This window comes from Passer montanus, unplaced genomic scaffold (genome assembly GCF_014805655.1).
Source record: "Passer montanus isolate IOZ18808 unplaced genomic scaffold, ASM1480565v1 scaffold209, whole genome shotgun sequence".
NCBI classification, from domain to species: Eukaryota; Metazoa; Chordata; class Aves; order Passeriformes; family Passeridae; genus Passer; species Passer montanus.
Window position 1 is genome coordinate 292,878 of NW_024366692.1, and position 26,897 is coordinate 319,774.

General features: G+C 55.4%; 4 protein-coding genes across 4 annotated transcripts; all 4 read left to right on the top strand.

The window, feature by feature from the left end:
- Positions 1–5,137: 5,137 nt before the first annotated feature.
- Positions 5,138–5,350, top strand: LOC120501893 (keratin-associated protein 4-11-like). Its single transcript, XM_039708671.1, has one exon. The coding sequence runs from the start codon at positions 5,138–5,140 to the stop codon at positions 5,348–5,350; it is 213 nt and encodes a 70-aa protein (XP_039564605.1).
- A 6,855-nt stretch (positions 5,351–12,205) lies between these two features.
- On the top strand, positions 12,206–12,991 carry LOC120501905. The gene is made up of 2 exons (XM_039708684.1): positions 12,206–12,686; positions 12,855–12,991. Exons 1-2 carry the CDS (start codon positions 12,206–12,208, stop codon positions 12,989–12,991), a joined length of 618 nt encoding a protein of 205 aa, XP_039564618.1.
- Positions 12,992–15,841: 2,850 nt separating this feature from the next.
- LOC120501861 (spore wall protein 1-like) lies at positions 15,842–16,396 on the top strand. The gene is made up of 2 exons (XM_039708625.1): positions 15,842–15,980; positions 16,185–16,396. The coding sequence occupies exons 1-2, from the start codon at positions 15,842–15,844 to the stop codon at positions 16,394–16,396; spliced, it is 351 nt and encodes a 116-aa protein (XP_039564559.1).
- A 3,053-nt stretch (positions 16,397–19,449) lies between these two features.
- On the top strand, positions 19,450–19,764 carry LOC120501859 (keratin-associated protein 5-4-like). The gene has a single exon (XM_039708623.1). It carries the CDS (start codon positions 19,450–19,452, stop codon positions 19,762–19,764), a length of 315 nt encoding a protein of 104 aa, XP_039564557.1.
- Positions 19,765–26,897: the final 7,133 nt, after the last annotated feature.

Sequence of the window (26,897 nt, forward strand, 5' to 3'; positions counted from 1 at the left end):
ATGTGATCACCACAAGTCTCCTCAGTCCCAGAAACCTTTGGGATAATCTCAAAAAATGGGATGTGTGGAACCAACACAGGGAAAAACCCTCCCGTGTGCACTGCTGCCTTGAAAGCCACTTTGTTTAGACTCAACCCATCCATTCCATGAATGAACATTTAAAAAATCTTAATAATAGAACAAAAATTACAAAACAGGGAGTGTGAGGACCCAGCACCCTGAAGGGAGGCCCAAGAGCAAGAGTGAGAAAGGGGAAATTTCAGCCTAAACTTTGACTATAGAGGCAGGAAAAAAAGGATTCCCATTGACCAAAAATTTCCACCCACCGGCCCCCAGAGATCCCGGCCAAGGGCAGAGGGGACACATGAGCAATGACAACTCCAAGTTCCAGGCGTGGTTGTCCCACTGCTTCAGCACCTGGCTCCCCCAGGCACATTGTTAAGTGTCCCTGTGTCCCAAGGTCATTCCTTGGGAAGGGATGGGAATACCTCAGAGCTCCCTCCCTCCCGGCGCCATTAACGCAAATCCATTAGAAAATTTGCATCTGTTGTTCCTCTGGAGGAGTAATTATGGGACACAATTGAGGTGGTGAGCAAACAGAAAGAGGCAGAGATTAAACACCGGAAGACACGTGAGGGGATACACCGGGTGATCCAGGGGGTCGGAATTGCCAAGGGATGCCTCATTTCCAGGGGAAGAGGCTTTGGAGCGTATAAAAGACTCCCCATCCCAGGGGTCTTCATTCGATCATCTCGACTTCTCCTCTCCTCCCTCCACTGCTCAGCAGGGTAAGTTGGACTTTGCTACTTGTCTTTACTTTGGGACTCTCTTTCCGTAGGCTTCTCCAGCATTTTCTGGGCTGTTTGGTTTGGGACTGGACTGCAGAAGATTTGGGATCTCAGATTGGTTTTGGGGACCAGAGATTGGTTTTGGGCTGTGCCCAGGTGGATTCTCTCTGGCAGAACCAGTGTTGGACATAATGCCAGAAGCACAGGAGGCTGTCCTGGGATTCAGGACACCAGGCACATCCCTGGCCAGTTTGGGATGGATTTGGGGATAAGAATGCTTTAAGCTGCCTCAGCCTCTGGGAGATTGAAGCAGAGAAAAAGACCAACTCTCTCTTTCCCTTCCAGCTTCGCCTCCACTCCCATCACCAAGATGCCCAACGGATGCTGCGGTGGCGGAAGTAGCTACACCATGTGCTGCTACAGCAGCCCCAAGACCTGCAAGAAGCCAATGTGCTGCAGCTCCATGCAGTGCTGCAGCCCCTGCTGCAGCCCCTGCTGCATGCCCTGCTGCATGCCCATGCAGTCCTGCTGCATGCCTTGCTGCTACACCATCATCCTGCTGCAGCCCTTGCTGCATGCCCTGCTGCATGCCCATGCAGTCCTGCTGCATGTCCATGCCCTGCTGCTACACCATCAGCAGCAACAACAGCGGCTGCTGTGGCAGCAGCAGCAGCAGCGGCTGCTGCGGCAGCAGCTAAACCCACCCGGCTTGTTCCCTCTTGGATACGGATTTGGATATGGATAACACCCCAAACGCTCCTCCTCCTGTGCTTAGAAGCTGTAGAACTCCTCTTCTTCTCCTGCCTTCCCTCACCTCCTGCGTGTGATGTGCCCTGAAGCCGCCGCCCAGCGAGTTTCTCCTGTGAGCGCTGGCGCTGCTCTTCGTTCTCCTCTTGGTGCGTGGGATGTTTCACTCTTTTCATCACTGTTTTGCTTCAATCTTTCTGGAAAAAACCAATAAAATCTGTAGTTTGTGACCCTGCAACCTCCTGGTGTTGAGTTGTTTGTTTGCTGGTGGATCCAGAGGGTTTTGCCGCGCCTTTCGCCTTTTCCTGGTGTTTTTTTCCCAGTGTTGGGATTCTCCTGTCTCCAAGGTATTCACTCAAATAAAATCAGGGCATCTATGATGTAAATTAATTAAAACTGGAGTTTCTGACACCTCTGGGAGTGATATTTTCCCTCTTTGTATAAAATAGCAGAGGACTAGAAAGAGAATAGGAGAAAAAATGGTTGAGTGGAGATCTCGCAGCACCTTCCAGGATATGGAGTGGCTCCAGAGAAGCTGGAGAGGGACTTTTCATCAGGAACTGCAGTGACAGGACAAGGGGGAGTGGGGTCAGACTGACAGAGGGAAGTGGCTCCAGAGAAGCCGGAGAGGGACTTTTCATCAGGAACTGCAGTGACAGGACAAGGGGGAGTGGGGTCAGACTGACAGAGGGGAAATTGAGGCCAAATATTGGGAAGAACTCATTCACTGTGAGGGTGGTGAGGACCTGGCACAGGTTTTCCAGGGAATTTCTGGTTGTGCCATCCCTGGGTGCCCAAGACCAGGTTGGACAGGACTTGGAGCCACCTGGATAGTAGATGTTCCTGCCCATGGCAAGGGGTGGACTAGATGGATTTTTAAGGTCCCTTCCAACCCAAACCGATAGTAGAAGATGTTCCTGCCCATGGCAAGGGGTGGACTAAATGGATTTTTAAGATCCCTTCCAACCCAAACCAGTCTATGAAAACAACTCACAAAAAACAGGAATGTTTTCAGGAAGAGTCTGACACAGGCACATCCCAGACAGCCAAAATCTGCCTCAGGACCCACAGCCAGTCCCTGCAGACAGTCTGACACACCGAGTTACCAGACACGGAGCTGAAGTTGTAAAACAAAGGCTGAGGAACCTCTGCTGCCTTCAAGGGTCGGTAGGGGTTCTACCAAAACATGAAAGTTCTGCATGTCATCCTTTTGATGCATTTAATGCCTTTTTCTGACTCTGTTTCCACCCCGCTTCAGTCCCTTGTTTGCACTGTGATCCACACCCCACTCCCCAAAAATGATTTAGGCAATTTGGTTCCACCAGGAGCTGGACACGACCATCCAGGGTGGGAAATGCCCACCTCCATCTCCCTTCTCACAGCTGCCAATGGAAAATGTCCCTCAGAAGGCACAATGGAGTGCATCCCTTTGCTTCTGCCTCATTAATTCCTTGTAAATTAATAAATGGATCAGTCCAGGTGCGTTTGTCTCTCCCACCAGGAAGGAAATGCCGCGCGCGTTCTCCTGCCCTTCACGCAGAAGTCACAATTACCACATTGCTTCTCCCATGTTTCACTCCAGGAACTGCTCTCATGCCAGGGAAGCCTGGAAAGGAGCTGCTGGCATTTCCTGCAGGGATGAAACACTCTAAAATCTCAATGTGCTCCCTTTGCACTGCACAGAGAGCGAAGCAAGGTCCTTGTCACCATTCCCAGGGTTGGTCCCAGCTCACCTGGGCCGACCCCTCTCCTGAGCAGCCCCGGGATCCCTGAGGATGTCAGGCAGTAGCAGGGAACTGGCCAGGCAGGATCCACCATCCTCTCATTAGGCAGCTTTCAGGATAATGTGGCAAGGTCCTCGACTGAGAGCTGCAATTTCAGACTCTGAAAAAATTCCTCCCAAAATTCCTCCCTGGTGCTCCTGCCAGGGTTCAGCTGCCCAAGGCTCTGCCCTACGTTGTTGTCTCTCCCTTCCTCTGTCCCTCACAGAAATGGTTTCACCTCAACAAAGTCTCTTCCTGAGTCCCTGCCTCCCACTCAGCTCCACCAGCCCAGTGAGGAGCAGTTTCTGTGCTGGGCCCATCTCTTCCACCTCAATCTTCCCATTTTTGGTTCATTCTGGGCTCCCTCCCCTTCCAACACCCTCAGAGGGTCCTGCACCAACTCAAGACCCCTCCATCCCTGCTCAGGGCCAGAATTCCAGGATTCCTGGACTCCAGCTGGATGCCAGGGGAGGCTGCAGGAGGGAAATGTTGATTTGGGATGCTCCACACCCAGTTCCAGGGTCACCATCCCTCGTGTTGCCTCTTGCACAGGCAGAGCTGCCCCTTAACCTTTTAACTGAAATATTCATAAAAATACTACTACTAATAAAAATGAATAAATGAAGCGAGAACTTCCCAAACCTGGAAGTGTCCAAGGACAGGCTGGATGGAGCTCTGAGCAGCCTGGACATGTCCCTGCCCACAGCAGCAGGGTGGAATTGGATGATCTTTAAGGTCCTTTCCAACCCAAATCATCCCACAACGGATTTGCATGGAGTCACGTGCGGGTGACTGAGCCCCAGACATCCCAAACACTCTTGGCTCCCTCCTCATGTGCATGTCCAGTCATCAGGAGCAAACACCCCCATTTTCCTGACATTTTCCCAATTTGCTGCAAACGCCATTCTGACGGAATGACCGGCACGACACCGGGGTTGGGTTTGGGCTCCCGCACTGATTCAGCACCAGCTGCTGCTGAGTCAGTCCCAGAGCATCTCCGTCCAGCAGATACGAGGCCGCATTTTTTGGCTCCCTCGCAAGGTTGTGGGGAGGGCAAATTCATCCAAATTCACGGCAGCCCTTTGATTATCTCCAGGCTAAACCATGACGAGGCAGAAGAAGCGTGGTGATCATCAGTAATGAGGCAAAATGCAAATTCCAGGAGACACCTATGGCTAAAAAATATGGGTTTGGATGGATAAACAGGGAAGCTGGAATGGTCAATGGCTGTCTCACTTCCAGGAGGAAGGATGGCCGGGAGTATAAAAGGGCTCCGGGCCCAGCTCGCTTCATTCGCTCGTCTTCTCCTCCCTTCACCTCTCCTCACTCTTCAGCAGGGTAAGTGAGAACTTCTAACCCTTCCTTTGCCTCCCAAAAGGGAATTTTGGATATCCAAAATTTGGATATCTGCTGTTTATAGCAGATCCAAGTATTGCTGGGGGTCTGGGATGGGGCTTGGTTGTCAGGGTTTTATGGACTTTGCACGAGGAGTTACGGGGATGAGCTGGGAATGTTCGGGGAGGCTCTGGGGGATCAACAGGGCCATGCAGGGGAGGGTCACGGAGAATATTCCAGAAGGGCCCAGAGTGAAAGCTCAGTGCTGGGTTCCTAAGACACCAGGGGTGCCCCAGAATGAGTCGTTGGGCCCCTGCACCACGGGAGAAACCCAGAACTGCAGCCACAATTTACAAACAGGACACCCGTGGGTTTGCTCTCCTAGAACCCCCAAAGGTGAATGAATGACCAGAGCCTTGAATTCACCCCAAATCCCAAACCTGCTGCTCCCACTCACAGCCTCTCTCTGCTCCTTCCAGCTCCGCCTCCACTCCCATCACCAAGATGCCCAACGGATGCTGCGGTGGCGGAAATAACTACTCCGTGTGCTGCTACAGCACCCCCAGCTGCTGCAAGACCCCGATGTGCTGCAGCTCCATGCAGTGCTGCAGGCCCTGCTGCATGCCCATGCAGTCCTGCTGCATGCCCATGTCCTGCTGCTACACCATCCGCAGCAACAACAGCGGCTGCTGCGGCAGCAGCTGCTGCGGCAACTGAGCCCGCCCGGCGGGTCCCCGGCTCGGACACGGATGTGGACATGGATGTGGACACGGATCCCAGCCCAAACGCTCCTCCTGCTGTGCTTGGACACGTAGAACTTCTTTTTGCTGCCTTTAGTCCCTTGGCTGTGCCCTGAAGCCGCTGCCCAGCGAGTTTCTGGCGCTGCTCTTCCTTCCCCTCTTGGTGATGGGGTGTTCGGTGCTGTCTCCTTCTCCCTTCTCCTTCTGTAATCCCCAATTAGCCATGAAAGACAATAAAATTTGTGACTTCTGACCCTGCAGATTCCTGGGTTATGTTTATTCATTTCTCTTTATCCCTTAAACAGTAGTGTGGGATGTGTTTAGCATTTACCTAATTGATTAATGTAATTAATTTTGCATATTTGGCATTCTGTGACAACGCCCCCAGTGTACCCAGTGAACTCCTTGGGGGAAAATGGGACTTGCAAGTGAAAAATGTCACCTCAGCAAGAGGAGCATCAGTTTAATTCCATCTTTCTCCTGCTGATTTGAGATCCAGTTTGCAACCAAAGCATCTCTGTGGTCCTAAAGCCAGAGCTGGAGGTCTTTTTTTCCTAATAGCAATCTTCCAGAGAATTTGTTGAGCTTTAAAGGAGGGGTTTAAATTATTAAATAGACCAGGGTCGTTCAGGTTGGAAGGGACTTTAAATCTCATCCAGTCCCACCTCTGCCATGGACAGGGACACCTCCCGCTAGCCCAGGCTGATCAGATTTAGGTCCAGCCTAAAGGATCCAGAAACGCTGAGTAATTTTCTCTGGATTCTATTAAAATATGGGAAACTTTAAGAGACCAGATCAGAAATTCAATATTCACACTTGGGGATTTGTGAAATCCTTGGGAAGTGGCTCCAAAACTCCTCTTCTAATGTAAAGAAAGAATCCAAACCCAGCATAAACTTGGGACCCTGGCAATGAGTTCTAAACCTAAAATCCTGCTCGGCCCTAACAGATCCCGAGGTCTTTTCATCTTTCCACACAAATCCCGTGGCTTCCTGCCAGGCAATTCCACTTCTCCTGTAGCTACGGAATAAATTACAGCAGAGCCCTGTCAGGTGCCAGCACAGCCCTGGAGTCACACCCCCGAATTCTGCAGATGCTTTTCTCTGTGATTCAAACCCAAATTCCACTGGACAGAGCTCCGAGCATCCCTTACTCCACATGGAAATGCCTTTGGAGCCCCGGGGGCTCCTGGGAGAGGAATTTTCCTGGTACTTAAAAATTGTCTCGGCCACAGAAATGCAAACTGGAGCAGCTCCACGGAGCGAGAATCAAAGCAAAAATGCCAGAAAGGTGGACACGGTTCTTGGCAGAGCCTGGAATTGTTTCTGAGTGAGGTCATCGCTCTTCTGGTGTCCCCATTCCAGACTTTCCACACATAAAAGGATTTTCCTCGCCGTAGCCAAGGTGCTCTGCACTCGGGAGAGAATTAATCCATTTAAATCAGGGAATAAACCTCCAAATATCCCATCCCCAGCCTGCCGCTCGCCCCCCGTGCCCGGTGCCTGTAGGAATCCCGGATTCCCATCTCCCAGTCACACACAGCAGCATCACCCGCTGCTCCTCGCGGTGCTGGGGCCACCCTGGATTCCCTCCCCTTCCTCTGGAAGCACTCCTGGGCCTTTCTGTGGTTTTCCCACCGCCAGCAGAGTCCGCTTCTGGGCGCATCACTCAGCATCCCGGCATGCCAGGTATCCGCATCCCGGGATCCCGTCTGACTAACGCGGGGCAGGAGCCCATCCGAGCACGGCCAGGACTAATGACATAATGGCACTGCCTCTGCAGAGCGCTGGTCACACCGGGGCAGGCGCTAATTGCGGCTGATTAACCCGACAGCGAGCTCCAGGAACAAAACACACACACGGCAGCGGCCTCAGAGCTCAGCTATTCATTCCCAGGACGTGCCTCATTCCCGGCACAGCTCGGCCGCATATAAAAGCTTTCAGCCCCGGCTCTGTCCTCAGGACTCCGACTCCCTGCTCAGCCCGTCCGTTTCTGCTCGCAGGGTGAGTTGGATTCTCTCAGATTCCTCAGTTTCCCCTTGGAAATAGCATCCAAAAAAAAAAAAAAACCACCAAGGCGTCGGTGTTTTGTTTGTTTTTTCCCAGGCTGTTTATGCCCAAGGGCTTGGTCACCCTCAAAGGATTTGTGAGTCATGGGAGAAGCAGCTCCGAGGGAACTGGGGGGGCTCAGCTTGGAGAAAAAGAGGCTCAGGGGGAATTTCGGGCTCTGCTCAGTCCGACAGCCGCGGGGTCGGGCTCTGCTCCCAGGGAACAGGGACAGGAGGAGAGAAGCTGTGCCAGGGCAGGCTGGGGTTGGACTCGGAGGAATTTCCTGCTGGAAAGGGCGTCAGGGCTTGGCAGGGGCTGCCCAGGGATGTTTGGAATCTCCATCCCTGGAGGTGCCCGAGGAATTCCTGGACGTGGCACTGAGTGCTCTGAGCTGGGCGATGTTGTTCCACCACGGGCTGGACTGGATGACCCTGGAATTCTTTCCCACCTTCAATAACTCCCCCGTTCTGTGATCTCTGCCCCAGGATGCTCCAGCAGAAAGGCGGCACCGACCACGACCTGTGCCAGCACCGCTCGGGCTGCGACCACAAGGGCCAGACATGGCCCAGCTCCGCCGGGCACTGCCACGACACCCCCGAGATCTGCCCCAGCCCCCCCGAGATCTGCCCCAACCCCGGCAGCCTCAGCCACGACACCGAGGGCTCCAGCCAGAGCTGCCACTCCAGCGAGCTGTGCCCGCCCCGGCCCTCCTGCTGCCCAGCCCCGCAGAGCTGTAAGCCCCGGCGGCGGGTGGAGGTGAGCCCGGTGCCCCCCGTGTGCCCCCCGCCCGTGAAGATCCACCGCCGGCCGCTGGAGCAGCACCGCCCGTGCCCGCCGTGCCCGCAGCCCGACTCGTGCGGGAAGCCCCGCAGGCGAGTGGAGCAGTGTCCGGAGCACGATGAGGAGCCCCCGGTGGTCCTGCAGCCCCTGCCGCTGCAGCATCGCTGCCCCTGCATCCAGCGCTGCCCCCGGCCCGTGCCCTGCTGCCCCCGGCCCGTGCCCTGCTGCCCCCGGCCCGCCCAGGTTTCTGCTCGCAGGGTGAGTTGGATTCTCTCAGATTCCTCAGTTTCCCCTTGGAAATAGCATCCAAAAAAAAAAAAAAAACACCAAGGCGTCGGTGTTTTGTTTGTTTTTTCCCAGGCTGTTTATGCCCAAGGGCTTGGTCACCCTCAAAGGATTTGTGAGTCATGGGAGAAGCAGCTCCGAGGGAACTGGGGGGGCTCAGCTTGGAGAAAAAGAGGCTCAGGGGGAATTTCGGGCTCTGCACAAGTCCCTGACAGGCGCGGGGTCGGGCTCTGCTCCCAGGGAACAGGGACAGGAGGAGAGAAGCTGTGCCAGGGCAGGCTGGGGTTGGACTCGGAGGAATTTCCTGCTGGAAAGGGCGTCAGGGCTTGGCAGGGGCTGCCCAGGGATGTTTGGAATCTCCATCCCTGGAGGTGCCCGAGGAATTCCTGGACGTGGCACTGAGTGCTCTGAGCTGGGCGATGTTGTTCCACCACGGGCTGGACTGGATGACCCTGGAATTCTTTCCCACCCTCAATAACTCCCCGGTTCTGTGATCTCTGCCCCAGGATGCTCCAGCAGAAAGGCGGCACCGACCACGACCTGTGCCAGCACCGCTCGGGCTGCGACCACAAGGGCCAGACATGGCCCAGCTCCGCCGGGCACTGCCACGACACCCCCGAGATCTGCCCCAGCCCCCCCGAGATCTGCCCCAACCCCGGCAGCCTCAGCCACGACACCGAGGGCTCCAGCCAGAGCTGCCACTCCAGCGAGCTGTGCCCGCCCCGGCCCTCCTGCTGCCCAGCCCCGCAGAGCTGTAAGCCCCGGCGGCGGGTGGAGGTGAGCCCGGTGCCCCCCGTGTGCCCCCCGCCCGTGAAGATCCACCGCCGGCCGCTGGAGCAGCACCGCCCGTGCCCGCCGTGCCCGCAGCCCGACTCGTGCGGGAAGCCCCGCAGGCGAGTGGAGCAGTGTCCGGAGCACGATGAGGAGCCCCCGGTGGTCCTGCAGCCCCTGCCGCTGCAGCATCGCTGCCCCTGCATCCAGCGCTGCCCCCGGCCCGTGCCCTGCTGCCCCCGGCCCGTGCCCTGCTGCCCCCGGCCCGTGCCCTGCTGCCCCCGGCCCGCCCAGCGCCGCTGCCCACCCGTTGTCCCCCTGCCACCTCACCCCGGCCACCAGCAGCAGAAGCAGGTCACGCTGGTGCCTCTCTGCGTGAAGAACTGAGCCCAGGGACCCCTCCCCGCTCCTGGCTGGGCTGGGGGGATTGGCCCCCGGCCCAAGGGATGCTCCCAGCGCCGCTCTGGGCTCGCCGCTGCTCTTTGCACATCACATTTGGGGATCCCCTGCTTGGCCCCAGCACTGACACTTTAAATTCGGGGTGTCCTCCCCTGCCGGGCTTTGGTTCTCCCTGGGGAGCAGCAGAGGGGGTTCCACCTTCTGAGGACACGGAGGAACCGCCAGGGATCTGCTCTCCGGGGCTCCACCTTCGAGGTTGTTTGGAAGCAGCTCCAGAATTTTCCTTTGCAAGGAAAAAAGGAACCACTGTGAGGGCAGGAGCATCACAGACTCCTGCAGCTTTCTCTCCCCCTCGTGTATTCAAGAATAAAGTTGAAAATTATTTAGCAAACCCTCGGTTCCTCTCTTTTTTGCCCACCGATGTTACAATAAGGTTTTGAAAGCCATTCAAACTCTCCCGAGGAAACTCGTACATTTAAATCGGAGTCAGGGCTCACAGGGGAGGGTTTCAGCTCTGCCCGCAGGGGTTTCTCCAGGCTGGAAGGTGGAAAATCCTCCCCACCGTGCTTTACCCACCCCGGGAGCTCGGGGCGGGCAGATCCGGGCACCAACATCTGCTCTGCGGCCGTGCCAGCACCTTCATCCCCCGAACGGGAGCAGTGCACGGGGAGGGCATCCTCATTTGCATGTTCATTATGATAATGAGCGCGTGGCCCGGCACGGGAGGCGTGGCTGTGCATGCCGGGGATGCCTTTCCGCTCCTGCAGGAAGGTGCAGGCACACGGGTAACCTGCTCCTTCTCCTCACTTTGCCAGAAAAGCCTCCCGCAAAGGGCATGAAAATAAAGAATTTAATTTCTTTGTGTTGCCTGGGCATCGCCCGGGTGTGTCCTCACACAACCACCACGGAGAGCTGGGAAGGAAAAAAAGGAAATTCATCCTCGTTTTCTTCACCACAACAATTTACTTTTCTCGTGTCTAATCCTAGCCAAATAAAAAACCACTTCCCTGTGAAATTTACCTTGGGAGAGCCCTTTTTTTATTAGGGATTTTCTTCCCAACCTTTTCCCAGTTTCCAGCACGGTGACTCAGAGCCCACAGACCAAGGGCCAGCTCAGCCCTCACTTCCTGGTCTGATTTGGTCCAGTTTCTCTCTCAAGCTGCTTTTCACCAGCCCTCCCATCCCAGTTCCCCCATCCCAGTTCCCCCATCCCAGTTCCTCACCCCAATTTGAGGATTTTCCAAGTCCATCCCATTATCCAGGGTTTTAATGAAGGCGTTAAGCAGCAGCAGCACCAGAATCAGCCGCTTTTTCACCCCCACATTTTTCATCCACCCAGTCCAAGCCTCCACCAGTTTAACCCCAAGGCTTCTATGGGAGACTGTGACAAAAACCGCACAGAAGTCGGGGCAGAACCATGGAATTGTAGAATGGTTTGGGTTGGGAGGGACCTCCAAAAACCAGCTGGGGATGAGGGGAGGGGCAAGTCTGGAATGCAGAAATTGAGACGAAACAGAATCATGTAATGGTTTGGGTTGGAAGGGACCTTAGGGATCATCTCACTGCAAATCCCACAGGCAGGGACACCTTCCACCATCCCAGCCCCGTCCAAGCTGGCCTTGGTCACTTCCAGGAATGAGGCAGCCAGAAATTCCCTGGAAAAGCCACGTCAGGCCCTGCCCGCCCTCTCTCCCTCATGCCCAGAGCCAACCCCTTCATCACGGAAACCGACGGGCACAATTTGCTTTTGATGACTCTGAGCTGGCTCTTCCCATCACCTGCTCGTGCTTCACCTGGAAATGCTCCTCACGGGCAGCAGGAGGGGAGGGTCAGAGCGGTGCCATCACCGCTCCTGACTCACAGGTCACCCTGCAGAGGGTGAATAAGTCCTTTATTACCTGGCTCACACAGCCAAAGTGGGGCTTAGGCCGCCTCAGTCTTTTATGTGCCCCGCTGGGTACCAATGTTATAATTAAAAGATGCTTATCAGAAATGGTGAGTCAAGCAGAACATGCCAGGCACCGGGAACAGCATCCAAATGGAGGAGATGTTTTGCCAATAAATAATTTAATCCTCGTTCCTGCTGCGTGTTTCACGTTCAGGGAACACTCAGAGCTCTATAAAAGCCCTCTGCCCCTTGGCCTCTCACATTCTGCTCCCCTGGACAGTGCCTGTCTTCATTTGAGACCTGGTGAGGCTCATCACTTCTTGGATGGGGGTCTGGATTTGGGAGGTCACACCTGGACCTTCAGACCACACTCTGCCATGAAGAAGCTCTTGTGGGACTTGGGGTGGGATTTACAGCAGTGCCACCACATGGCAATGGTGCCTTGTGGTTGGTTTTGCTCTTGGAGGTGAAAAATTGGAAAGGGAAGATCAAAAAGAGGGTTGGGATGCAATTTGGATGCAATCTGACCAGCGCTGGGCAACTGCAGGAATTTCCTCTGGATCCAGGCCTTTAGGATACACCCCAAGGGAAATTAAACGGAACCAGAGGAAATGCTGACACCAACCTGTCTCTTTTCCAGGTTTTTCCCCACAGCCCCGCCATGATTTACTCCTCAGGAAGAGAATCCTTCTTCAACCTGAACTCCACCTGGTACGACCCCTCGGGCTCCTGGCTGGACACGCGGCGCACGCCCTTCCGCTATGGCTACGCCACCTGCTGCTCCTCGGGCTGCCACGGCGAGGGCGTGGAGGGCATGAGGGGCCACGACTACCGCCACTACGGCTACCGGCAGCCCCGCTGCGCCGAGCGCTGCCACGGCTACTCCAGCTCCTCGGGCTCGTGCCACGGCGGGGGGGCCAGCTGCGTCAGGAGACCCACGTACAGCTACGGGGGTTCAGGGGGGTGCCAGGGCTACGGGAGGTCTGTGTGCTCCGAGAGGTGCCAGGGCTCCTCGGGCTCGTGCCACAGAGGGGGTGTCAGCTGTGTCAGGAGGCCCACGTACAGCTATGGGGGTTCAGGGGGGTGCCAGGGCTACGGGAGGTCCGTGTGCTCCGAGAGGTGCCACGGGTCAGTGGCCCAGGGTGGGAAGCCGTGCTGTGGGACGCCCGTGCAGAGCATCCCAGTGCAGAGCTGTCCCCCACCAGTGCAGAGCATCCCAGTGCAGAGCTGTCCCCCCAAAGTGCAGAGCATCCCAGTGCAGACCTGTCCTCCTCCAGTCCAGACCTGTCCCTGTCCCTGTCCCCCCCCAGTCCAGACCTGTCCCCCTCCAGTCCAGGTCTGTCCCTGTCCCCCTCCGGTCCAGCAGGGCTGCGTGCCCGTGACCAAGGGCATCCCCCGCCAGCAGCAGAAGCAGGTCTGCAAAGTGCCAGCCCGGAAGATCAAATAAAGGATGTGAGGAGTGAAGGGAAACAAAGGGAATTGTCCCTGTCCCCCCCTGCCCTGCGTTGTCACCCATCTCTGCTCTGTCCCTCTGCTTGTAACGCGCTCTGAAGTTGTGACCCACTGATGCTGTGAAATTTAAAATGCTCTTCACCTGATTTCCCAGCAGACGTGGAGGCAATAAAAATGCTGGCTCAAACTCCCCTCGCATCCGTGTTTTTATCTCCTCATCCCTCTGAGTGGCTCCTGGTCCTTCTGGTGGCCAGAGCTGGGTTTGCAGCGGGCTCACAGGAGGCTCCGGGTTGGTTCCACCTGGTGGCTCCTCGTTCCCACTCCAGGCAATTTCCTGGTTGGTAAAGTAACAGTTCTCATCACTGAGTGTTTATGCAACGGGATTATTAAATTGTGTAAGAAAAATCCACATTTTATCAGAGACAGAAAAAGCAGAGGGTCTGTTTGGGACCACGAGGCAACGGGTACATCTGGAATGGCACCATAAACCTTCAAAAAAAAGCCCTGGGGAAAAAAGGCGGGAAGAGGTTTTGGGAACGGCTCTGAAAGCCCCCAGATTCCTGGTAGGGTCTGGTTGGGTTGGGAGAGGAATCCCCTGGGAGGATTTCTGGGGCCAAGCAGGGATGTGGAGCTGCTGTGAGTCACGGCACCGCGTGCTCGGAGCTCCTGGCACCTCCCCAGCCCAGGTGAGGGCCTCCATCCCCTCCTGGCGTCAGGATGTGGCACATGGCACCATCAGCCACACCCCAGGGTGGGGATTTCTCCTGCTGGAAAAGAGAAAAAAGCAAAAGCAGGTGCAGGGTGGGGGTTTCAGGGTGGACACTGACACTGACATCACCCCAAACCTCCCTCTCCAACTCTGCAAAGGCAATTCCTTCATAAAACCAACAAACGACTCAAAAAAAGCCATTTTCCACTCCAAGTGGTATCTGTGGATCCAGGGATGCCTCTCCAAGGAACAGGAGCTTTGTAGGGGATACAGAGAGCAGCTGTAGGGTCAGCACAGTCCTGCCCCATACGTGGGCCCAGGTGCCCCTGGGCCCTGCTCAGGTGTTTGTCTCCATCGCTGAGACAAACGATGGAACAGGTTTATCCCAATCATGTAATCAGGGCTGTAATTAATCGTGAATAATGAGTTTCACAAGGATTTCTATTCTCCCAACGTTTGTGAAATATCCCGAGTCGTGTTCGGATTTCTTCATCTATCAGTTACAGTGATTCAGCTCCAATGGGGACCACGGAGTCTCCTGGACTCTGTGTTTTATTTTTATTCAATCCAGGCTGGTTTTAATATCACAGTGGCCTCCAGAGTCCTGCAGGAGATCAGGCCTGAAAGACACTTTTGTCCCCAAAGCAGAGCATTAAAGACGCAGACCCTGATGTTCTGTTCCTACCAGGACGTTTCCCACATCATACGGGGCTTTAAATTCCTTCTCTTTGGGGTGAAATCGTTTAAGTAAAGAAAGGGCTGGCTCGGAAAATCGCAGCACTGCTTTTAGTGATTCTTTGCTGACTTTATTCAGAATTTTTTGTGTTTCTTTGATGTTATGCCCTGTCCAATTATGTTTATTTTTACTACCCACCACCACGGCCTTTTTTGTTCCTTTTTCTTTTATTTCTGGATTTCCTTTACAATTCTACAGTCCCAGCTTCCCACCCTCTAACACCTGCCCCATCTCAGTTCAGGATTTGGGCACAAGGAACAGGTAAATGCCACAATCAAAGGAGACAAAAACCATCCCAAACTCTCCCAGCCCTGCGCCCTGCTGGGCCAGGCGTGCTGGGCAATTAACATTTTTATGGAGTAACTAGAGGGATGTCAGGATATCGATCTGCTCCGTGTGTCAAAACAGCAGAGCAAAAACTCCCAATTAGCCAAGTGCTCGGGGTGCTGAGCAATCAGGTCCCTCCAGTGGGGCCCCAGCTCGTTTCCGGAGGAGAAGCCCAAGCCAGGCTTTAAAAGCCCTCGCTCCGCGTTTCTTCTCAGCGTCGCGGCTCCTCAGCGTCTCCTCTTGAGCTCCTTCTGACCCAGGTGAGTCCAGATCCATCAGATTTTTACTCTCCTAATGCTGTCCAGCTTCTCCCCAGTCCTGAGCTCTTGGGGACTTCTCTTCCACATCCTATCTCCATCTCAGTCCTTCTGCCGAGTAGGAAAATGTAAATATTCCTGGCTCGGGTGGCTGAGGGTTCTGCAGGTCTTGCTCAGGAGTCTGTCCAGCTCTTCTCTTTTCACTTCTCTCTGATGTACAAGACCAAGGTTCGCCCAAAGGGGCCACCATGGGCAGATGTGCAATGATAACTCTTCTCCTGCTCAAGAACCTGGCTTAGAACCATGGACTAATGGAATTATGGAATCATGGAAAGGGTTGGGTTAGAAGAGACCTTAAAATCTGCTCACTGATTTTAGGGACACCCCCCACTGGCACATCCCAGGGTGCTCCAAGTCCCATCCAACGCAGCCTTGTGTCGTAGTTGGGATGGAGACAATACAAAGCAACACTCTCAGTCTTCAGAAGGGTACAAACCATTTTTATTCTAGCACGCATGCTTTCCATACTTTCTTACAAAACTCATAAATTTACACTTATTGGTCTTGAGAGACAAACAAAATGCTCGTTGGAACAGGCAGTTGCAAGTTGCTCTTATTTCTCCTTCTTTCTTTCTCAATTTCTCTGTCAATAACCTTGGTAGGAAATCCTTTCAGGGGTGAACATGGATCCTCTTCTCAAACTTCCCTCTGGCTCACAGAAGTCGCTGTAAAACCTCTCCCACAGCCTTGGACACTTGCAGTGTCCCTGTTCATTGCCTTCGCTCACGGATGAGTTTTCCCAGCAGGTCGCCAACCATGTGCTCCCGCCAGGACAAGGACCAGTGCCACCAGCAGGAACGCTCCTGCTGCCACAGTGGCGGATCTGGTTGCCACGGGAGCAGTGGCGGATCTGGCTGCCACGGGAGCAGTGGATCCGGTTGCCACAGGAGCAGCGGATCTGGCTGCCACGGCAGCAGTGGCGGATCTGGTTGCCATGGGAGCAGTGGCGGATCCAGTTGCCAAAGGAGCAGTGGCGGATCTGGCTGCCACGGGAGCAGTGGTGGATCTGGTTGCCACAGGAGCAGCGGATCTGGTTGCCACAGTAGCAGCGGATCTGGTTGCCATGGGAGCAGTGGCGGATCTGGCTGCCACGGGAGCAGTGGATCCGGTTGCCACAGGAGCAGCGGATCTGGCTGCCACGGGAGCAGTGGTGGATCTGGTTGCCACAGGAGCAGCGGATCTGGTTGCCATGTGACCAGTGGATCGGGCTGCCATGGGAGCAGCGGCTCTGGTTGCCACGGGAGCAGTGGGGGATCCTGCCAGCAGGAGTGCCAGCAGCAAATCTACCAAGTGTCCTCAAATATGAAGTGATCACCCCACCAGCAGCAGGTGATCCACAGGAATGCCCTGGATCCTGTGCCATGTTCCGAAAGCTTTGCATGTGCCCAGCAATTTCCAAGGACAATGTGTCCTTCCCTCCCCTGGTGTGTCCTGTAACCTGCCCTGAGCTTCTCTGTGGGTACTGAAATAAATGCTTTGTTCAGCTGGCACAGTTGTGTCTGGATCAGTCTGTGACTTCATTTGAGCCACCACAATCCATAATTTCTGAGAGATTTAAGTCCTATAGACAAAGAACACCTTTTTTTTGCCATTTGGCTCCAAAACACTGCCCCTGGGGGAGGTACCTCCACATGCTGGTGGCAAACCCCCAGCCAGCCTTTCTAGAAATGCTGTCCCCAGCCCTGCCAGAGCTCTGGGTCCTGCCAGGGGCGTTGCTCCATTGTTACACAACGGGCTGCTAAATTTCTTCTCAGCTTGTAATTAAAACGAATTGGGTAATTTATTGCTCTGGTATTGCCATTCATGAAATGGATGTTACCGTGATAAGATTGTTCTCGAGTGCGTCAGGAGGATCAGAAATTTCTGGCATTGCTGAAAAGGGTGCAGGTAGCAGCTCACTCCCTGTTTTCGGAGCAGGGATGGCCCGGGAATGCTCCTTGTCCAAGTCTGGCATTTGCCTTGAGCCCCCCATCTCAAAACCTATTTCCAAGGCACATCAAGGCAGCCAACCACAAAATGTAGAAGTGCCCATTGTTAATAAACTCAGAGCAATTAAAACATGAGGAAATGAACACAGGGAGATGCCAAGAGCCAAAAATTCCTTTGAGTGTTTTTTTTTTTTTTTTTCCCAGAGGTCATTGACCACATTTCTGCTGAGGCCAGAACAAAACCCAACTGAAGAGCAGCGACCAAACCCAGGCACAGTTTGTCCTGACACTGTTCTAGATCATGGCAGAAGTTTAGCAACAAAAAAGAAGCTTCAGGTTGCTCACCTGGTTACTTCACCTGCCCTGTCCTCCCACCTTTCCCAAAATTCTCCGTTTTGGGTACCAGCAAATGTAGATGGGGTTTGGATGGCAGGAATCACTCAGTCTCCATCTCCGTAAAATCAACATGGACAAAGACAAATCAAATATTTTCCACCCAGGGTTTTCCAAGCTCTTTCACACCAACAAAGCCACAGCAGCTCCCAGATGGGAAAATCCGGATTTCAGCCTTTTTTTGCTTCCAGTTCAATGATTGCAATGTCTTCCATAAGCAGTGACAGAAAGAGCCAAACAAGTTCCATGGTCCTAAAGAATTCCCAGCCCACGCAGCAGAAAGGTACAGGGAGTATCCCAAATTATTGCTTCTCATGAGCTCTCTGTGTGGGGCTGTGCATCTGGGATTTGCCGGCCAATTAGGACCTAATTGAGGATCAGGGAAAATGTAAAAAGGGTGTTCCTGCAGCTCTGGAGAAAGTCCCGGGGGTCTGCCAGTTGCCCACAACTGTGTGTGGCCGAGGGCTCCCGTGGGATTCCTCTTCCTCCTTCTCCTCCTCCTCCAGCAGTACCGGGGCCGCTCACCTGGAATAAAACCATGGCACGGCTGCTCCAGAATTGTTCCTAGGCTGAGACTCAACCACATAATTAAGCACCTTGCTAATCCTGGATCACTACCCAGGGCAGGGCTTATTCCTTCCAAAAATAAGAATTCCAGCTGCCTGTGGAATTCTTGGCAGGAAACCTTGGAGTTTCCTCATCGCGCCACCATGTTTTGGCGAGTTCTAAGAGGAACGAGTCAACGATGATTCTCAAAATCTCTGAGGTTGGAAAAGCCCCCCAAGGCCATTGAGTCCAAGCTGTGCCAAATCCCCACCTTGTCCCCAGCCCAGAGGGTCACAGCCAGGCCTTCCTTGGACACCTCGAGGGATGGTGACTCCAAACCCCTTCCAAGGCCTGACTGCCCTTTCCAGGAAAAAAATTCCTCCTGATTCCCACCTGAGCCTCCTCTCAGGGAGTTGTGCAGAGCCAGAAATTCCCCATGAGCCCCCTTTTCCCCAGGCTGGGCCCCCCCAGTTCCCTCAGGAGTTCTCCAGCCCCTTGCCCAGTTTTGTTCCCTTCTCTGGACCCACTCCAGCCCCTTTTGCCATGCGGGCCCAGAACTGGACACAGCGCTGGACATTCCCCTCACCATGCCCAGCACAGAGGGAATTCCTGCTAAAGAAGAGTTTTCTCCTTTCCCAAAGCTGTTTTTGGCACTTCGGGGCCCATCTAAGTTTTTAGGGGAGTTGCAGGCCCAGAGAACCTCAGGACATTCTGGAGGGATGTTGTGGTTTGGGGATGAGACATCATTTCCCCCTGAACCCAAAGCACTCCCAGGGTGTGATCAACACCAAACCTGACCTGGGGAAACCGGGGCCACCCACACGGCTCCCCCAGCCCAGCCCCGTGCAGGCAGAGCTGGCAATTAAAGTTCTGTGGACAGGAAAGGCGACCTATAAGGAGAGGCAATCCCAGCGTGGATCAGGTGAGTCACCCCAGGAGCCCGAGAAATGGGGAGGCAAAAAAATAAAAAAAAAAGCCACCGGCAAATTAAATGAACGGGACAGGGAGGGGCTTCTGCAGGTGGGGTGTGCGGAGAGGATATAAAAGTGCAGCTGTCCCCAAAAGCCTCATTACCCTCATCCTTCCTCATCTCTTCCTGCACGAGCAGCTCAGGTAAGAGCTGGGGGGCTCCAGAACCCTTGGAGGGGTGAGTTTGGATCTCCACACCTGGAACGGGGCTGGGAATTCTTCTGGGGTGGGTGAGAAGAGAGCCCAGGGCTCCAGAGGGAGCAGAGGTGGGGATGTGGAGGGAGGGTCTGGGGTGTTTGCTCTGGTTTTGGAAAGCCAGGCATGGCCTGGGTGTCCCCAATGCCTTTGGTGGGACAATGCCGGGGGGAAAAAGATCCAGAGCAAGCTTCAAAAAGAAATATGGGATCTGGCTGAGACTGGGAAAGGAACACCCGGATTCCTCTTGCCTGGAAGGGCAGGAGGAAGGAAAGAAGGAAGGAAAAGCCGGTGCCAGCTGCCGTGTCCCCACAGGTGACCCAGCACAGCGCCATGTGCTCCCGCCAGGAGAAGGACCAGTGCCACCGGCAGCAGCGCCAGAGCAGCGGTGGCTGCCACAGCTCCAGTGGGGGCGGCTGCCACAGCTCAGGGGGTGGCGGCTGTCACAGCTCCGGTGGCAGCTCTGGGGGCTGCCACAGCTCCGGTGGTGGTGGCTGCCACAGCTCTGGTGGTGGCGGCTGTCACAGCTCGGGCGGTGGTGGCTGTCACAGCTCCGGTGGCTCCGGCTGCCACGGGAAGCCGCAGATGCAGGTCCAGCAGCAGCAGCAGCAGCAGGTGCCGCAGATGCCCCAGCAGAAGATGAAGTGACAGCGTGGCCCTCGCCTTGTCACAGCTCCGGCAGTGAAGGCCACACGGGGACCGGCTCCCTGTCACCTCCCCGGGGCTCTCGAAGCCACCCCGGTGCCCTCTGGAGCCTGGCAAGGGCTGGGCTGCGCCCAATAAAGAGTCACATTCCCTAAATCCCTCTGGCGTTGGTGTTTCCTTAAACTCCAGAGCCTGCGAGGCTGCTCAGGATGGGGTTTTGGGGCTGGGACGTTCTCCAGAGCCAGGGAGGCTGCCCAGGATGGGATTTTGGGGCTGGGATGTTCTCCAGAGCTAGGGACAAAGCCCAGAGAGGGGTTTTAGTGCTGGGATGTTCTCCAGAGCCAGGACATAGCCCAGGATGGGATTTTGGGTCTGAGATGTTCTCCAGAGCTAGGGACAAAGCCCAGAGAGGGGTTTTAGTGCTGGGATGTTCTCCAGAGCCAGGACATAGCCCAGGAGGGAGTTTTGGGGCTGGGATGTTATCCAGAGCCAGGAAGGCTGCCCAGGATGGAGTTTTGGGGCTGGGATCTCCTGGAGAAGAAAAAAACACTTTCCCCTCTTTTTTAGCGGGATCATTCCTGGCTTTATCTGGTGCCAGCTCCACAGCAGGGATTAAGCTCTGGGAGCAGGAGAAGAGGCTATAATTAAACCTGGGCTTAATTTCACCAAGCACAAGCAGAGGAACCTTTGGAAAAGCAGTACCCAGGCATTTTCCTACTGCAGGCAGGTGAAGCTGGCAATTGGCACAGGAAGGAGATAAAAACAGAGTGATAAAATCAGAGGGATAAAAATGGAGCGATATCCATCAAAATGAGTCAGGGAGCTGTAAACACAGGGCAGCCAGTCAGGAATCAAGGCTGGAGTGACAGATCAATGACACCGAGCTGTCTCATTTCCGGGAAAAAGGAGGGACACCCCCACAGGCTGCTCCCACCCTGGATCCTCATTCCCTGCTCTCACACTCAGGTAACTCCGGCAGCACAGGCGGATTTTCCTCCTTTGGGGAATCACTTCGCAGAGCTGGGATGGGGTTGGGGCTGGGATCTCATGGGGTTTGGGATGCAGGGAGGGAGGTCAGGACCCGTCAGGACCAGCAGATGGATTCCTCCATTGTGGAATTACTCCAGATCCCGGGAAGGAGCTCTGCGATCCTGCACAGCAGCGCTGAGGGATGGGGGAGTCAGGTTAGAGTGGGGCAAGGACCCAGGGACAACTGGGACCATGGGGGTGGTGGCACTCCAGCAGCCCCTGCCAGCTGCTGTGTCCCCACAGGTCACCCAGCACCCCCGGCAGCAAAGGCCAGGTGGGGACCGGCTCCCTGTCATCTCCCCGGGGTCCCAAAACCTCCCCGGAGGTCCAAAAACCTCCCCGGTGCCCTCTGGAGGGATCCTGCACAGCAGCACTGAGGGGCAGGGGAGGGTTAGAGTGGGGCAGGGACCCAGGGACAACTGGGACCATGGGGGTGGTGGCACTCCAGCAGCCCCTGCCAGCTGCTGTGTCCCCACAGGTCACCCAGCACCCCCGGCAGCAAAGGCCAGGTGGGGACCGGCTCCCTGTCATCTCCCCGGGGTCCCAAAACCTCCCCGGAGGTCCAAAAACCTCCCCGGTGCCCTCTGGAGCCCAGCAAGGGCTGGGCTGTGCCCTGGCCCCTTGAGGTGCCCAATAAAGAGTCGCATTCCCTAAATCCCTCTGGGGTTGTTGTTTCCCTAAACTCAGAGTCACGGGATGGAGGAGGTTGGAAAAGACCTCTGAGATGGCTGATTCCAAACTTCTCATCCGCGTTTTCCACACCGCTGGAAGGGTCCAGGCGGATTAATGCAGGGTTTGTGCCAGAGCTGGGATCCCCCTGAACCCTCAGAATGCTCTGGTGGCTGTGGATCATCCTTGGGGGATCATTCCTGGGGGATCATTCCCGGGGGAATCACCCCTCAGTGATCATCCCTCGGTGATCATTCCCGGGGGAATCACCCCTGTGGGATCATTTCTGGGGGAATCATTCCTGAGGGATCCTCCCTGTGGGATCCCAATCTTGCAGAAATCCCAAAAACCTCTCCCCATCCCCAGCGTGTCCTCCTGGACCCCACAGCCCCCTGACCCCCAGGGCTTCCCAACCCTCTCCCCATCCCTCAGAGCTTCCCACCACACCCTCCTGTCTCGGGAGGCTCCTAAAATCCAGGCAGGCATGAGGTTGGACAGTTTTTATTGGGTTTTTGTGGTGTTACAACCGTTTATGTGAGAAAGGGAAAAATAAGCTGGGAAAAAAACTCCTTTGGGATATTTACAGTGCAGAAAGATCTCCCTGAAAACCACAACGAGCCCCTCAGCCAGAGCTGAAGGATTGGTTGCAGCTGAGGTGCATTTGTGGTGTGTTCACCCGCCCAAAAACCCATGGGAATTTTGCTGTTGACTCCAAATGAGCTGGACATGAGCTCCCGATGATGAACTTTTTATTTTCCCCCAGGAACTCTGGGTTCATTATTGCTGTATGGGCTGACTCAAATAATTACCCTGCTCATCCCAGCCCTATTAACCAGGGATTTTTTTTCACTTTCTCCCCATTAATAACTGGGATGAAGGGGCTGAGATTTCAGCAGGGATGAGATTTTTGCTTTTTATGAGAAAAAAAAAAAGAGAAAACTTTCCCCCAACCACCCCCCCAAACCTTTAAAGTTGCATTTTTAAAGCACCCCAAGGAGACACCGCTGGAGCGTCGGGACTGAAGGAGACCTGGGGATATTTTTGCCTCATGGAGGTAAATTGGTGGAGCTGGGCATGGTCCTCACTCGTCCCAGGATGTGCCTGGCCTGGAAGGAGGAGCAGGGAAAGCCTGCAAGGAGATCCCAGCAGCGGAGCAATCCAGGGATCCTACGGAAAGGGAGGAAAACCCACGGGGGGTTCGCCCACAAAACCTGGCAGGACTCGAGTCCCTCCCTCCAGCCCACTCTGCTTGGCACTGATTGGTGCCCAATTACTGCTCAGGTTTAATTAGAGCTGATTAAACGCCCTGCAGAGCCCAGCTCCTGCTCCATCCCACCCTCCCCGCTGGGCTGGGCTCGCCGGGGTGATCCTCGTCACCTCGGGGTGACACCGGGCACAGGGACGGCTCTGTCCCCTCCCCAGGAGGTGCCCCAGGGGTGACAGCTCCCTGCTGTCCCTTACCTGCTCCCTCCAGGTGCCAGAGCAGCAGGGAGCCCTCAGTAGATGCAGGATTTGGCCGGAGCCCTCTCCTTGTTCATGGGCTCCGTGTCGGGCTCCGAGGGCCGGGGGATGGCTCTGTACTTGCTGCTCGGGGACCTCTGAGGGGGGACACGACCCCGTCAGCCCCTCCCGAGGTGGGGAAGGGTCGGGACCCCCCCAGCCCGAGCAGCAGGCGGTGCTGGAGGATGCCCAAAGCCGGTGCCAGGGCTGCAGAGCCTGGGCACAGCTGGAGCTGCCCCTGCGGGAAAAGGGGAGGGGGCTCCGCAGGAAAAACCCCAAGAGTAGAGAGACCCCAGCCCAGCCCGGGATGTGGGGGGGCTGCTGCAGACCCCCAACACCCCCCAGCCAGCCCAAAATACCCCAGAGGGCAGAGGGGGTGTGGTGACTGCAGGAACGACCTCCCCCGGTGGCTGCAGTGTCCCCAGGGCAGGACGTGCTCCCATCCCAAATTTTGGGTGCCCATCCTACCTCTGTCACCCCGACCCCATTCCCTGTGTCCTATCCCTGCAGTTCCTGAGGAAAAGTCCCTCTCCAGCTTCCCTGGAGCCCCTGCAGCTCCCGGAGGGGCTCTGGGGTCTCAACATTCCCAACATTCCCACCTGGATCCATCTGGGAGGGGCTCCAGTCCCTTTATCAACTTCGTGGTCTGCTCTGGACTTGCTCCAACAATTCCACATCCCTTTCCCACCCTCTTTTCCCCCTCCAGCCCCTGCTCTTACCTTGACAGGAACAAATTCCTGCTGGATCAGCTTCTTGAACTCGCTCCTGCTGAAGGTCTCTGATTTCCTGCCCTTCCTGGTGTTGCCCTGGGAGCTCTGCATCATGTCAGTGATGGCTTTGATGAGCCTGGACATGGCTCCAGTCCTGGAGAGGAGCAGAACCTGAGGCCACAGACACTGTCAGAGTGGCAGGAAAATCCCCACGTCCCTTTCCAAAAAATCCCAAACATCCCTTCCAAAAAAAAATCACAAAAATCCCTTCCAAAAATCCCAAACATCCCTTCCAAAAATCCCAAACATTCCTTCCAAAAATCCCATAAATCCAAAACACCCCTTCCAAAAATCCAAACATCCCTTCCAAAAATCCCAAACATTCCTTCCAAAAATCCCACAAATCCAAAACATCCCTTCCAAAAATCCAAAAATCCCTTCCAAAAATCCCAAACTTCCCTTCCAAAAATCCCAAACATGCCTTCCAAAAATCCCAAACATCCCGCCTCAGCCTTCCTACATTTGATTTCACCAGAGGTAAAAAGAAACTTTCCTCTCCCGGCTTCTCTGAGGACTTTCCCCTCGATTCCCTTCATTTCTCCACTTTCCCTGGTTCAATTAAAGGGAAGCTGCTCCCTGTACCCATCCCGGCACTTGTGGGGTGAATGAATCAGCTCCTGCAGGTGAGGAAAGTGCGTCCAGCCTGGGAGCTGATCCCGTCCCGCCGCCGGGTAAAACCAGTTCCAAGGCACCCCCGCACACACAGGAGCTCATTTCAAACACAAAAGCTCCTTCCAAAGCCGAAAAGAAGCAGCAGAGACTCACCTGCATCCGCCGGGGCCGGGTCGGGAGTGGTGGGAGCACCGGGAGAGCTCCGGGCAGGCTGGGCGGTGGGAGGAGGAGAGGATTCCTTCCGGTCAGTCCTGTTCTCTGGCTGCCTCTTCCCGGGGAGCCTCCCTCATTATCCCGGGCTCCGAGGATGTTTACGGCACACCTGGAGAGGTGTATGTAGGTCAGGGACAAAGCAACTCCTTGGGTCCCCAAAAACGCCAGCCAGAGGTTCCCTTCTCACATAAAACTCTGCATTTAACGTCCCCTAAATGGTTTTTTTTTTTCTCTACAACACAAGGGGGTTGTGGGTTCACGGCAAAGTTTAGAAAATGTCACAGATCAGAAGAATTTCTGCATGAAAATGAGGTTTAATCTTCTTTTTAGGCTGTCCCAAATGTCACTGGGCCCAGACTGGTGGCACCTTGGGCCTGCACAGGCAAGGGCAGCAGAAGGGTCAGGATGTGATCGTGTCCTGATGGAGCCATGGTCAGGATGTGACCATGGGATGGGACCAGGCTCTGATCCTGCCCCGATGGAGCCCTGGTCAGGATGTGATCCTGCCCTGATGGATCTGTGATGAGGATGTGACCCATACCAAATGGATACGGGACCAGGCTCTGATCCTACCCCGATGGATCCATGCCCAGGTTCTGATCCTGCCCAGATGGATCTGGGATCAGGTTCTGATCCTGTCCTGATGGATCTGGGATCGGGATGTGATCCATACCCAGTGGATCTGGGACCAGGCTCTGATCCTGCCCTGATGGATCTGGGATCAGGATGTGATCCATACCCAGTGGATCGGGGGCCAGGCTCTGATCCTGCCCTGATGGATCTGGGACCAGGCTCTGATCCTGCCCTGATCAGAGCAGGTCTAGTCTCTGATCCATCCCTGATGGAGTCATGCCCAGAACCAGGCTTTGATCCTGCCCCGATGGAGCTATGGTCAGGATGTGATTGTGTCCTGATGGATCCAGGGCCAGGCTCTGATCCTGCCCCAATGGATCCAGGACCAGGCTCTGATCCTGCCCCCATGGAGCCATGCCCAGGCTCTGATACTGCCCTGGTGGATCTGGGACCAGCCTCTGATCCATCCCCGATGGATCCAGGGTCAGGCTCTGATCCTGCCCCGATGGATCCGTGCCCAGCACCAGCCTCTGATCCCTCCCCAGACCCGGGAGAGGCTCGGGGGCCGCGGCCGCTCCCAGCCCAGCTCGTTGAGCCCCGGAGGAGCCGCGGGGCTGCCGGGATCCCTCCCCCGGCCAGGGCGTGCCGCCCTCCTCGGCTCGGGCACGGCCCCAGATCTCCCGATTCAGGCTCTGATCCTGCCCCGATGGATCCGTGCCCAGCACCAGCCTCTGCTCCTGCCCCAATGGATCCAGGACCAGGCTCTGATCCTGCCCCCATGGAGCTGTGCCCAGGCTCTGATACTGCCCTGGTGGATCTGGGACCAGCCTCTGATCCATCCCCGATGGATCCAGGGTCAGGCTCTGATCCATCCCCCATGGATCCGTGCCCAGCACCAGCCTCTGATCCCTCCCCAGACCCGGGAGAGGCTCGGGGGCCGCGGCCGCTCCCAGCCCAGCTCGTTGAGCCCCGGAGGAGCCGCGGGGCTGCCGGGATCCCTCCCCCGGCCAGGGCGTGCCGCCCTCCTCGGCTCGGGCACGGCCCCAGATCTCCCGATAGGGGCACATCTCCCTGGGCACCTCCCGCGGCTGGGGCAGGAGGGGCTGCAGAGCCACCCACGCCCCTCGCTGGGTTGGAATTTTCCCAATTTTCCTTCCCCAGCAGGGTGAGGCAAGAGGCAGCAAGTCCCTGCAGGTCCCTGGCTGCTTTTGGGGCAGCTGCAGCAGCCCTGGCTGCTTTTTGGGGAGCCCTGGAGATTTTGGGGGAGCCCAGGGCGGGGGGTTCCCTTCGGGGCTGGGTTTGGGGGGTCACGGGCAGCAGCACCTTTGACCCCACATTCGGGACATTTGGAAATGGGTGGGTGGCCTCACACCAGCAGCTCGGGCCGAAAATGCAGAGCTTGATTCGGACACCTCAATGCGAATAATCGGATTTATTTCAGCGCTGGAGGAGCGGGGGGGACAGGACGGGGCCGTGCCGGGGTCGGGGCGGTCCTGGGGAGCTCAGGCAGGACCTGGTGGCCTCTCCAAGTGTCGCATCCTCGCGATGTCGCATCCCACCAGGTGGCAGCAGGAGCCCGGGCTCGCCTCCGGATCCCGGAATATTTTAGGGGGTTATTATAATATATTATTATGGCATTATTATAATAATATTATCATTATTTTAATTTATTATTTATTATTTATATATGGATGTTTTCATTTATTAAAATCAAAAATGCATTTAAAAATAAAATTTGACAATAAAATTTTAAAATAAAATGTTTTAAAA

Excerpts from the sequence above, each read along its gene's own strand:
- LOC120501893 (XM_039708671.1), top strand. The coding sequence starts at position 5,138 with ATGCCCAACGGATGCTGCGGTGGCGGAAATAACTACTCCGTGTGCTGC.
- LOC120501905 (XM_039708684.1), top strand. The coding sequence starts at position 12,206 with ATGATTTACTCCTCAGGAAGAGAATCCTTCTTCAACCTGAACTCCACC. Across the intron at positions 12,687-12,854 it reads CCACGGGTCAGTGGCCCAGG|TCCAGACCTGTCCCCCTCCA; the intron begins GTGGGAAGCCGT and ends GTCCCCCCCCAG.
- LOC120501861 (XM_039708625.1), top strand. The coding sequence starts at position 15,842 with ATGTGCTCCCGCCAGGACAAGGACCAGTGCCACCAGCAGGAACGCTCC. Across the intron at positions 15,981-16,184 it reads CGGTTGCCACAGGAGCAGCG|GTGGATCCGGTTGCCACAGG; the intron begins GATCTGGCTGCC and ends GCCACGGGAGCA.
- LOC120501859 (XM_039708623.1), top strand. The coding sequence starts at position 19,450 with ATGTGCTCCCGCCAGGAGAAGGACCAGTGCCACCGGCAGCAGCGCCAG.